This window comes from Paramisgurnus dabryanus, chromosome 17 (assembly GCF_030506205.2).
Source record: "Paramisgurnus dabryanus chromosome 17, PD_genome_1.1, whole genome shotgun sequence".
In the NCBI taxonomy this organism is placed as follows: Eukaryota; Metazoa; Chordata; class Actinopteri; order Cypriniformes; family Cobitidae; genus Paramisgurnus; species Paramisgurnus dabryanus.
Window position 1 is genome coordinate 37,347,901 of NC_133353.1, and position 13,135 is coordinate 37,361,035.

Here is a 13,135-nt window from a genome sequence, read left to right on the forward strand (position 1 = left end):
GGGCTCAGGATAATCTCACATGGATACGGTTCTGTATAGTAAAGTAAACGTGACTGCGCCATTACGCACACTCTGTAAATACGTTGGATGATTTTCCTCGCGATGCTGTCATGGACTGGCCGCTTGAGGCTCCAAAAGGGAATCAATTCCCATAGACCTCTCATGTTAAAATGCCCAACTTTACAGTAAAAAATAATATGTTTACAGCCTGGTACAAAAAGTGTTTTTGATCCATATAGCGAATTTTTCCCTTCATGACAACTGTGAGGGGGGTGAATTTTTCTAGTAAATTTTTCTGTGGTTTGAGCAACCAGCCACCTCAGCTTTCCACACATCCCACCTCTTTACCCATTTTTGGTTATCCGCGAGTGATTCACGGTGACGCGCAGGCAACGCCTACTTTAAGCTTCAAAAATGATCTTCACAAACCAATGGGTGACATCACGGACACTATGTCCATATTTTTTTTACAGTCTATGGGTTAGACTCATATCAGTTGCCCCGCCCACTCATCGTCATTCTTCTCACAGCGTCCACGCCCATTTAAGTAGTGAGGTAGACTGGAGCTGAAACAGGAGGGTTTCATGACGATTTAAGTTTGATCAACACAAACACAGAAGTTCAGATGAAGTTTTTCATCTCAAACTTTTGTCAAAGGGTAAAGTCTTTTTTTAAAGATCTGACAGAGTCACCCATGCTTTGGTTTTATCTCACCTGTGCTTCTGTTATTATTTGTATGCTGGAATACCTACAATGATTTAAAAGACTGCAGACAGATTTTTAAGTGCAGTTGTCAAATATGAACATAATGTCTGTGATCTGTGATGAAGTCTCCAAATCAAACTGTGAGATGAGAAGCATTTGAAGTATCCCTAAATTCACTTTTGCCCTCCTGCTTATCTAAACTCTTAAATCTAAACGTGTATGGCAGGTGTCTAGCGTCCACAAACACTTGCGCTTTGTCCCAGCCTCAAACACGGTTAAAGTCGAGAGGGGATCATGGTTTCGGCGGTTATCGGACCGAGGCTTTGGAATAACCTTCCCTTATGTTTGAGTTCACATTTAAGCTAAAGCATCATCTTCTTCTTTTCATTTAAATGATGTTCATATCTACTAATGTTTTTTCATCTATTCTAGGTTTTTATTCTGTAAAGCACAGTGGTCAACTCCTGTTGTTTATTTGTGTGCTATATAAATCAATGAATGCTCAATGTGCTATGGGTCGACAACCCAAAAGAAACTTAACAAACAACCAATGAGTGCTCTTCAGTAATGAGCGTATTCATAAACAGCAGAGCCATCACATGACTGCTATTCATTGTTGACTGTAGTGGACATCATCGAGAACATCAGATTCCCTCTTGTGCTTACAGACCTTCTTTCAAATGGAATTCCGATCAATTTTACCGGAGCGTTGTACAAACTGCTAATCTGTTGCTAATGGCTAACTAAAGATTTTCTTTTCCTTTGTGAATACACGCTTGTGTTTAGTAACGTGCTGACCATATGCCACGTGCTATTTGAGCAGAGACCTACAGCTGTCAAGGATTTGAGAAAGTCAATAATTGAGGAATGCTTATGTGTTCTTTGGTCGAAGGGTTAATTGCCCTGAGCTCTTTATAGAAAGAGAGAGGCTTGAATATGAAAAGTTCGAGTTTAACTGTGACTTTGTGATTTTTGGTTTTCACCGTAGGGTTGGAAAGACGTTTGAGAAAGGATCCGGACCGATGTGCTCCCGCTGTGGCTCTTGTTCCTGTTGAGGCGCTGCCTGACCGTCGTCTTCTTCAGGTCTCCTGTTGGCTCAGTGTTTAATAAATCATCTCACAGAGAAACTCAAACCAACAACAGACCATCAATTTACTGATGTTGAAAGATTTTCTTTGTGTCTTTAATACACAGCATGAATCTTTCAAGAAATACAGCATTTTTAAATCAACTTCTGGAAAACATAATTTGTCACTTAACTTACAGGGGACATATCATGAAAATCAGACTGTTTTCATGTTTACGTGCTATAATTGGGTCCCCAGTGCAACCCAGTAACTTAGTTTTGGTAAACCACTCTCTGCAAGCATGTGAAAAAATAAGTCATTGAAATTTGTCTCCCCTTGTGATGTCAGAAGGGGATCTTTCAGTTAGGTTATTATTGTGTGTGACATTACATTTGAAGACCGTTTAAAGACTAATGCTTCGGTTAGTTTAATAGACAAAGATAAATGAAATCTGTGACCCTGGTCATAAGTCACATTGGTATATTTCTAGCCATAGTCAACAGTACCTTGTAAGGATCAAAATGATCGATTATGATCTCATGTAAAGATCATGAAGATATTTTGTAAATGTTCTATCATTAATTTATAAACTTTTTGAGATTGGATGCAGCAAAGTCGCAAACAAAATTGGAACTCGCCTACAAACTTTGCTCTTTAGGAAAAACCCACTCAAGTGTGGTGTCTATTTAAAGGTGTAATGTGGGGTTTTAGTGGCATCTGGTGGTGAGATTGTGAATTCCAACCAACAGCTGCCCCTCTATTTTAAGACGCACAGAGAAGTTAAGGTAGCTGCCACAGGACAAACATGTCATCATATAAGACAGCGTAGTGATAAAGTAACCCTAACACTTTATAGATCAGTTTGTCGTAGAGAGCGCTAAAGGTGAATTTCTCAATATTTCAAAGCAGAATATCAGAGATGTGATGAAGACCTGAAGATTTCACACACTCTTAGAACGAATGTGTTAAAAACAACACATTAGTGTTGATTCTGGGACAACACACTAACTGCATTGTCCCAGAATCCACCCATCTCTGTGTTATTATTGAAACAACACATTTTGTGTTACTTTTAACACAACATGTGTTATATTTTAACACAAAATCAACACAAAATGACACATAATGTGTTAAAATTACACATCATGTGTTAAAAGCTTACCGCACAATGATGTGTAAAAAACTAACACATCCTTTCTACACTCTTAGAAAGGATGTGTTAATTTTTTACACATCATTGTGTGGTAAGCTTATAACACATTATGTGTAATTTTAACACATAGTGTGTAATTTTGTGTTGATTTTGTGTTAAAATATAACACATGTTGTGTTAAAAGTAACACAAAATGTGTTGTTTCAATAATAACACAGAGATGGGTGAATTCTGGGACAACGCAGTTAGTGTGTTGTCCCAGAATCAACACTAATGTGTTGTTTTTAACACATTCGTTCTAAGAGTGTAAGAGTGCAGAGATGTGTAGAAAAACCTCTCGCTGTAGATACAGCTCTCAATAACCCTTCATTAACTGAAGAAACATCTTAACATATATTTTAGTTTAACTAGTTTTTTGTATTTTTATCATATGATTTTGTGGTGCAATTACAATAATTAGGTCTGTTCAATGCACCTGAAAATGAAACAACATTTCACCAGGTTAGAGTTATTTACACATTATTATTCTTTGACAACTTCTTACATTGTTTTTCCAATTCATTTGTTGCTTTTAAGAATTTTAAATAAAGGGCTTTTCAGGTACATTTCTGATTGTGTGTGTTTTCATTACATTGTTGTGTGTCACCGTATACATCTCTTCAGGGATTAGTTTAATTTCATTTGAGCGTGTTAAAGAGCCGTCTCTCACTACACCACTTTAATATCACAGACTGACATATTAAAAAACCCTTCATGCTACTCGTGTGGGTCATCTTAGCTTCAACATTAAATATTTCATGTGTTCCATATCTGAATGAATATTTATTCATTCATCCGGAACTTTACCGTAAAATTACAGCACATGAAGTGTTTTTAAAGACACTCTGTGAACACCGACTGCATTCAGATATCAGTTTGGTGTGTGATGTGATTGTTGTGTTGAGACTGTATATGGTGTGTTGTGGTGTTGTTTAGATGATAGACTGTAGTGGTGTGTGTGTTTTTGTGTTAACATTACAGACTGTATATGGTGTGGTGTGTTGTGTTGAGATGAGATGACAGACTGTATATTTGGTGGTGTGTGTTGCCCTCATGTGGTTGTTTTTAATGTTGCTCTTTCTTTAGTTTGTGTGTGTTTTGTTTTATCAGGGTGGAAACAGAGGGAATAGATGTTGTTGAAGTAACTAAAGTGGTTCATGTCAATCTCACAGTGAATTCCTAAATTAAAGATCTTCATAAATTTGTCTAACTCATCCAACAGTGGTGAGGTTTGAATCACAGAGAAAAGACTCTTGGACACCGTTAACCCCTATTTTGTTTTAACCCTAAACACTAAAAATGTCCTCCATTACGTGGGTTTTTAAGTTTAATGCACAGATTGCATGATTTCTCTCATTCAACAAGATATTTTGAGTTGAATCAATTTATTTTAGCTTATTTAAGTCTCTGGATTTGAATATTTTACCCAATATGCATTGCAGCTTGAATAAATGACCTGCTACTGTTATATGAACAGTTTTGCTGTTTGTTGTCTTCATTTATTCTGCATTTGTTTTTTGTTATTATTTTTATTACCCTAACCCTACTCCGTAATTGAATGACAGTAACTTCTGATGTAATTGAAGTAAATCCTGTGTATGGACTGTAGATCAATGATATATAAAACAATAGTGACATCAACATTTAAAGTCTAAGGTTAAAATGCATGTTTATTATCTATCCTTCTCACTTTAAATACTTTGGTTAAAATAATGGTAACACACCACTAGTGTAGTTTATAATCCTCACTATTAACTGGTTAGTTATTAGCATTAATATTACTGAGATATTGGCTGTTTATTAATACTTAAAAGCACAAATTAATGCCTGATTCTGTATAACCTTATTCTACATCCTTAATCTTACTAGTTTTAACAAACATGCCCTACTAAAAACAATACTGCCGTGCATTTTAAAGGTGACATAGAATGATTGAACGGGGTATTCTTGTTCTGTGATGTGACATGTAGACAAAATTTTTTTGTTTGGGTCTGTAATACCTTAGATGCTTCCTAAAAACCTCTCTCAGATAGCTCTATTAGGGTGGGGGATTTTAAACAAGTGGTTTTGCACCTATTTGGCTCCCCCTACTGGCTTAACTTGCAATCTCATTACTGATTGGCTGACTTTGCTGCCACTCAAAAAATGTAGCCAATTATTTTAAAGTGGAGGGGCAGTTAAATGCCTGTGATGTCATAAGCATCAGTTTTTCAGATTGGGCCGTTTTCTGGCTGACATTTCTAAAAGAGGAATTTCTATGAGACTGAGATGTTTAGCACTTTTTGTATGTTCATGAATGCGGGTAGACTACCATTATTCAACAAAGACAAGGTAAAAATGTTTTTTCATTCTCTGTCCCCTTTAAGGCAAAAAAAAGGGCACTGATGTATTTTAAGATACGTCAGTGCAAGTTTTCAGTTTCACATTTATTTAAGTCTAGGACTAGTCTAATCCCTGTCCAGGAAACCAGAAGACCTCGCTCATATTCTCCGCTCTAATTCATCCCAAAGATGTTTTATTGGGTTGAAGTCAGGACTCTGTGCAGGGCAGTCGAGTTCATCCACACCAATCTCGCTCATCCACGTCTTTATGGACCTGATTTTGTGCACGCTACAGGATTTGTTTTAGTGTTTGCTCACCTGCAATACATCGTCTCTGAGACTTTTATATAGACAGGATTGGAGAGCAACGGATTACATGTAACAGGGTTACTGAATCAGGATACAAAAACTAGTACTGTAATCCATTACAGTTACACAAAAAAACATAGATTACAGTTACATTTACATTTTATAAAACATGTGGATACTTTACTTTCAGGATTACAATGGTTTGACTTATAATGAAATGAATGATTATTTTTGTATAATAACACCGCTTGACTTTAGAGTAGTTCATGTTTCTGTTATCAGTAATGACTCACGTGAGATGCCTGTGGAAATAACACAGACAGACTGAATCACAGCTTATTGAGACCATGATCCCACGGGGAAAATCATCCGAGCTAAAATGTTGTGTTTGTTGTGTCAAATTCTGTGGTTGTTGTGATTGCAGTTGTAAGTTTTCTAGTTGCTCCTGAAAAACTGTAGAAATGAACCCAAGAGTCTCCTCACAATGGCCCTTCTCAATCTCTTCTTAATTAAATAAAAGTTTTAGCTGTATATTTAGCTGGAAACTACCACTGAAAACGTCCCAGGATAACATATGGCTTCAGTCAATAAATATGTAGTTAATAGATTGGACTGTAATATTTTTACTACAATTTTTAAATCATAACCTAACCTATATATGTGACCTTGAAGGAATCCAAAATGAATCAGATTACATTACTTTTATATTCTGGTGCTTGGATTAAGTTACTGGACACTTTTAGGAAGTAGTTTGTAACTGTAACTCAATACATTTTTAAAGACACATTGAAGATGTCTGCAAGTTGTTTCTGACCTTTATCAGATGTTTTTACACACCAAATATATTCCAGATCTTTAGCAGACATTTACAGACGTGTGCTATCTTATTTCATGAAGTAATTATTTAATTAGTAATTATAGTTAATATAACACTTTCACCTCATTATACATTTCGGACTTTGTTGTCCACAGTAACGTTGGGCTATTTGTTTGCTGCATTCACTTCATAAACTATACATCATACATTTATGCTGCGTTCCAGGCAGGTTTTTAAACCCGTGAGTTACGACTTCAAAACCACGACTCACGACCTTATGCGTTCCAGGCAGCCCGTAACTCGTGTTTTTACAACCTTCTACCGGTGAAAGTGCACTGGAACGGCAGTCAAACCCGTGACTTCCCACCCGTGAACTCGTACTAGATCGATGTACTCCCAGTTCAGAGTCGTGAGGCGTGGTTTTGAACTCGTGAGTTACGGGTTACGGGTTGCCTGGAACGCAGCATTAGTCTCGGTCCAAGTCTGAGAGATTTGTGTTACAGTAAAGTTTTGTTTTAGCTGACAGATAATGAGCAGATAACAGCAGACAGCCAGCGCGAGCTTTTGAAGCGATTAGTAGCGCCTGCTCACTTTGAGAAAAAAAATCAAACCCAAACGACAATGCCCAGAAGACGACCTGAGAGAGAACAATATGTGCTGCCACATGTATGCGTTGCTTTACACGTGCCTGTGTTTCATCTTTCTCCGGTAGCGAGCGCGTCTTCTGTGAAGCGTCGCGTCGCGTCTGGAGAATCAGTGAGAAACTCTGCAGATCTTCAGATGATCTGATCTCCTGCTCAGGGACAACACACCGGCAAATCTCTGATGATCTACGTGTGATGTGATGTCAGGAACAACACGGGAGCGGCGCGCGTGTCTGCGCTTGTAGTTCCGCGCTCTCAGACAAGCGCGCGTTTAGCAGCGCCGCATTCAGACGCGCAGGCCCGTGGGATATTAATGTTTATCGAAATGAAAGATGAGTTTTTGTAAAGTAAGCCGAAGCGATGAATGTCAGTTTTAATGAGGGCTCATGGGTCAGTCGAGCGGTAACCCACAGCTCTCAATCATCTGAAGAATCTAACACAGTACACTATAAACTCATCTCATGCTTGTACGTATAGGATATTTATCTGCTGCTCGATGCTTTATAAGCTTAAATCTATATAATTAATACATGTAGTAACTTGGTGACTTGGCTTTAATTGCATCATTTTAAAATTATGTATGTGTGTGCTGATGTACCATCAGATCATTTTTACCTCCGAATCAAACCCAGATTGACAGAGGGTTGTTAAAGAGCCCCTATTGCGTTACTTAAAAACGTTTTTTGGTGTCATACAATGTGTTCACGTGGTTAATGGTCGAAGAAACACATTATTTTCCACATACCGTACATTATTGTTGCTCCTCTTTGCCCTGCCTCTCTGAAACACCTTGAATTCTTCAAATCTCATCTTTCTGAAAAGCGCGGTGTGCTACGATTGGCCAGCTAACCACGGTGTTTCGATTGGCTGAATACATTAAGCCTGGTGCTCCCTACCATATTTGGAAGATCAGCTCCCAACAACAGGAGTTAATATCGTCTTTACGACCTTATCAATACGAGCCAAATCTGATCCAGAAAATGAGGGCTGTTCAATTCTGGATTTTTTGGAATCGATTCCAATTCCAAAAATCAATTCCTCACTGTTATTTTCGATTTTTTTAACACTGTGTCTAACCGTCTTACCTAGCCACACAGCGAGAAACTCCCTACACCAGGCGTAACAAAGTGATTGTTGCAAATCCAATGATAACATTTTAAAGCCACAATCTACATAACATCACACAAACATACAACAAATACATTTTGATTACTAAACATAATAAATAACAAATGTGATTCACTGGGAAACCCCAGCTACACTTACATTTTCCCTTTCAAGTCAACAATAAGGGCAATAATATACAAAGCGTTTTCAACATCAAACTGTCTGACCTTATTTATCCAGCAGGCGGCAGAAGACTCAAGCAAATGTGTTCAATTCATTCTAGTCAAGGGTCTTTACTCGTGCAAGAGATTCGTTGACTGCCCTCCTGTGTTTTGCCTGAAGCACTTTATATTTCATTTCCATTTTTTTTTTTGGTTGTGTTAAAGGGCTCAGCCCAAAACAAACAAGGTATGAGTACAGAGAAGCTATGGTTTCAGTTATTTAAATGTCCCGTTTGTCCTGATCCCATTTTTCAAACTTTATTTAGTGTGTAATGTTGCTGTTAGACCATAAATATCACCTGCAAAATGATTAAGCTCAAAATTCAATACCAAGTGATATATAAAGAATTCCCCTTTCTTTTAAAGCCTACAGTGAACTGCCAGTTTGGACTACAGCCCTCTACTTCCCGGTTGAATGACATCAAAATAAGTTTTTTGTATTAACCCCCGCCCACAGGAATACGTCAGTCGCTAGCTAAGCTCAAACGCATCTGGCTAAGCTAAGCTGATGTCAAAACACAACACACTAAACAAACTACACAATCATTCTGAAGAAGGGACTTCATAGAACCAGAAGAAATTATATGATTAAGTGAGTGAGTGAATGAGTGAGAGAGCAAGCGATTGGTTGATCAATCGATCGAGTGAGAGAGCGATTGAGAGATTAAGTGAGAGTGAGTGAGTGAGTGATTAAGTGATTAAATGAGCGAGCGATTGAGTGAGTGATTGATTGATTGAGTAATTAAGTGAGTGAGTGATTAAATGAGCGAGCGATTGAGTGAGTCATTGAGTGATTAAGTGAGTGAGTGATTAAATAAGCGATCGAGCGATTGAGTGAGTCATTGAGTGATTAAGTGATGAAGTGAGTGAGTGATTAAATGAGCGAGCGATTGAGTGATTGATTGATTGAGTGATTAAGTGAGTGAGTGATTAAATGAGCGAGTGATTGAGTGAGGGTGTGATTGATTGATTGAGTGAGTGATTAAATGAGCGAGCGATTGAGTGAGTGGGCGATTGAGTGAGTTAGCGAGCGATTGAGTGAGTGATTGAATGAGCGAGCAAGCAATTGAGTGAGTGAGTGAGTGAGTAATGAGTGAGTGAGTGAGTGAGTGATTGAATGAGTGAGTGAGTGGGTGAGTGAGTGAGTGAATGAGTGAGTGAATGATTAAATGAGCGAGCGATTGAGTGATTGATTGATTGAGTGATTAAGTGAGTGAGTGATTAAATGAGCGAGTGATTGAGTGAGGGAGTGATTGATTGATTGAATGAGTGATAAAATGAGCGAGCGATTGAGTGAATGGGCGATTGAGTGAGTTAGCGAGCGATTGAGTGAGTGATTGATTGATTGAGTGAGTGAGTAATGAGTGAGTGAGTGAGAGAGTGAGTGAGTGAGTGAGTGAGTGAGTGAGTGGGTGAGAGAGTGAGTGAGTGAGTGAGTGAATGAGTGAGTGAGTGATTAAATGAGCGAGCAAATGAGTGAGTGATTGATTGAGTGAATGAGTGATTCAGTGAGTGAGTGATTGATTAAATAAGCGAGCGATTGAGTGATTGGGCAAGCGGGCAATTGAGTGAGTGACTGAGTGAGCGAGTTAGTTAACATTAGTTAGTCCTCATTGCTGACGGTCTGTGCCATGGCTTAGTAGCTGCCTCTCTGTTCACAGACACAGAAACGCAGCTTCTCAGTGAGTGGAGAGAGTGGGGAGCTCATTTCAATGCCTGTCTCATTCAGGGTAAGTTCAGTTCTGTCTGCAGAATGGAAAAATGCCAGAACCAGCCCGAAACAAAAGCTCCATTCAACATGTTGAGCTGCTTCCCCTTCACACGACTGCGGCCTGGCCATGCTATTGGATAGACATGAGCCTGTGTGTAGTAAAAACAGTCTGAATCAGAGCCATTATTACAGTTCCTGTCTCTTCTGGTTCCATCTACACTCAGATCTACATAAAGTTCACAATCTCCATCTCCTGTTTGAGCATATTTTCTCTTTTACTTTGCTGTTATTAGATCAGTATGATCATCACTGCATCATCCTATTAAGATGACTCACTACTGCCTATGCTATGTCAGGTTTCAGGGGTCAGTGTGTGAGCTTTAGGCCTGGATTTGAAAAGCACACTGTGATGCATGAGGGCTGATCTGCTAATTGGACAGAGTTTGTAAAATTGCTCCACCAGCAAGAAACATTAAAAGTAAATAAACAAGAAAATGTAAACAAGCATGGTTTATTTAAGTTAACTGAGCATTACATTTGCAAGTCATATGCATATTACAACAATTTACGAATAACTATTAATAATAGTAAAAGTTTATAATTGTTAATATTCTGAAATAAGACAGTCTTGATTACGTATGCAGCCTACAAATGCCACCTTTGGAGGCTGCAGCCTTTGGATTAAAATAAACGGCCACAGACTGAACAAACTCATTTGAAATAGACCAATACACGTCCAGTCAAGGACAACAAAACACATAAGTTACCTCAGGCCTATACACGATGTAACGTGTCTTCAGTTTGTTTCATATAATTATGTTTTATTTTATTAAGTTTAATGTAACAATGCGTTTAATTATCTGATTAAAATTTTTAAGATTGTTTTTTTAAGTTACTGTTGTAGAAATCAGTAGTATGTTTTCTGTGGTTAAATACTACTGAAGAGGGCATCTATTTACCAAGAGAGAGCAAGAGCGTTCATTCGTAATGAAAGTGAGAAAGTTCACGTAACTTTTTTTTACCTTCAATAAGAAGTTTGACCATAAGATTATGCGTCGGGCCTGTTCTCTACACATACCGCTTAGAATTAACGCCAGAAGTTCAATCTTAGTCTCATCAGACCAGAGGATCTGATTTCTCATAGTTCATGTGTTTTTTTTTTTTGGCAAACTCTATGTGGGCTTTCATATGTCTTGCACTGAGAAGAGGCTTTTGTTGGGCCACTCTGCCATAGACCCCGACTGGTGGAGGGCTGTAGTGATGATAGTTGACCTTCTGGAACTTTCTCCCATCTGCCTACAGCCACAGTGATTTTCGGGTTCTTCTTTACATCTCTCACTAAAGCATTTCTTTGATTGCTCAGTTTAGCTGGATGACTAAGTCTAGGAAGAGTTCTGGTCATCCCTAACTTCTTCCATTTAAGGATTATGGAGGCCACTGTGCTCTTAGGAACCTTTGAGTGCTCCAGAAATGTGTTTGTAACCTTGATCAGATCCGTGCCTTGCCACAATTTGGTCTCTGAGCTCCTTGGGCAGTTCCTTCAACCTCATGATTCTCATTTGCTCTGACATGCACTGTAAGCTGTAATGTCTCATATAAACAGTGCCTTTCCATGTGTGCCTTTCCTAATCAAGTCCAATTAGACACTTTTTAAAACACTCTATTGAAGGAGGTAGACTACTTTGTTTATCATTAACTCTTTCCCCGCCATTGACGAGATATCTCGTCAATTAAGAGAAAACGCTTCCCCGCCAATGACGAGATTTTCCGTCTTTCCGCAATACCGCTATTATCCACCAGGTGGCGCCCTTCCGCAACTTTTTAAAACCGGAAGTATTGCCCTGCTGGGTCACATGACTGAAAACTAGCTAGACAGATAAAACCATCTACTATTCCCATGACAACCAAGTCAAATCAAGCACTTTCTATTCAGAGAAATTTTATAGCATTTAACTCTTATATAATCTGTTATTGTTTTGTATTACAGTTTTTCTGAATTGCTAAAACACTAAAGCCCATTCTCTGAACTAAATTCACAGTGGCCTAAACCTATTTGTCAAATCACTCGCCTCTTCTAAAAAAAACCTTTAACAAGTTTAGATAGTTAAGACACTATTTACAAAACTTCAGCACTTGTTTTGCAAAACTCTAAACACAAGATAACCAAAAGATAAACACAACTAAAGCGCAGAGTTATCGAGTAAACACAACAACTTTTTACCAATTGAACCGAATATAAACCAGCTCATAGGTGGTCCCTTAGGAAAATGTAAATTTTTTTGTGGTAAAAGTGTAGTAATCATGCTTTTTGGTATCGATTACTGATTATTGAAGAAGTGGTGTTGAAGCGGAAGAGTATGATGAAGATCAGGACCCTTAATGCAGTTGTCCTGTTTAGGTGTTGTGTGGTGTCAAGAGAGTTTTTCTTCTGTTTACTGTACTGGCAAGTTGACTGTGATGTGGATGAAGGCTTATGGTCAGAAAGACGCTGAGGATGATGAGACAGAATTCATTTTTTCATGGAGTTTTTTTTTTTATATTTTTGGAGGGCTGAATATTTACAGGATACAAGTGCTGTTGGATATACAGACATTCAAAACTTACTACTACTGTACTTGATTATACTAATATATTCATAGAACTAACTTGTGATATATATACACGCTTTTCACACCAATGCAGTTAGGGAAAACAGACACAATTGGATAACAATAGAATAATAAGTAATTAAATAGAAGGAAACACATACTTAACTATTGACTGGTTGTGTGTATAATCTAACAGCATTGTTTGATTTTGAGCACAGATGAAATGATTTTGGGGTTATTGTTTGATTTTGCCAGTATAGAGTCAGAGGTTCTTTGAATGTAGTTTGAAAATGTTATTTTATGTGTAAGTGGGCAACAGTTTCAAGAAATGTGCTTTAGCAGTACTGTAATAAACTGTTTCTTTATTTGTTTTGTATTCACTTTAATGCACTCAATTCATTATCAAATACATATCTGGGGGGTGACTCACAATTATTACACTAAATCTAGCCA

General features: G+C 38.0%; 1 protein-coding gene across 2 annotated transcripts in view; it reads left to right on the top strand.

Annotated features, from left to right (window-relative positions):
• The window catches only part of dph6 (diphthamine biosynthesis 6), a 45,730-nt gene extending 42,818 nt beyond the window's left edge, over positions 1–2,912 (top strand). Inside the window, exon 14 of one of the 2 annotated variants that reach the window (XM_065267336.2) lies at positions 1,694–2,912. In XM_065267336.2, coding sequence (XP_065123408.1) covers positions 1,694–1,812 — 119 coding nt within the window. In that variant the 3' untranslated portion in view covers positions 1,813–2,912. The remainder of the gene's footprint in view (positions 1–1,693) is intronic. The other variant, XM_065267335.2, reaches the window with a different exon arrangement.
• Positions 2,913–13,135: the final 10,223 nt, after the last annotated feature.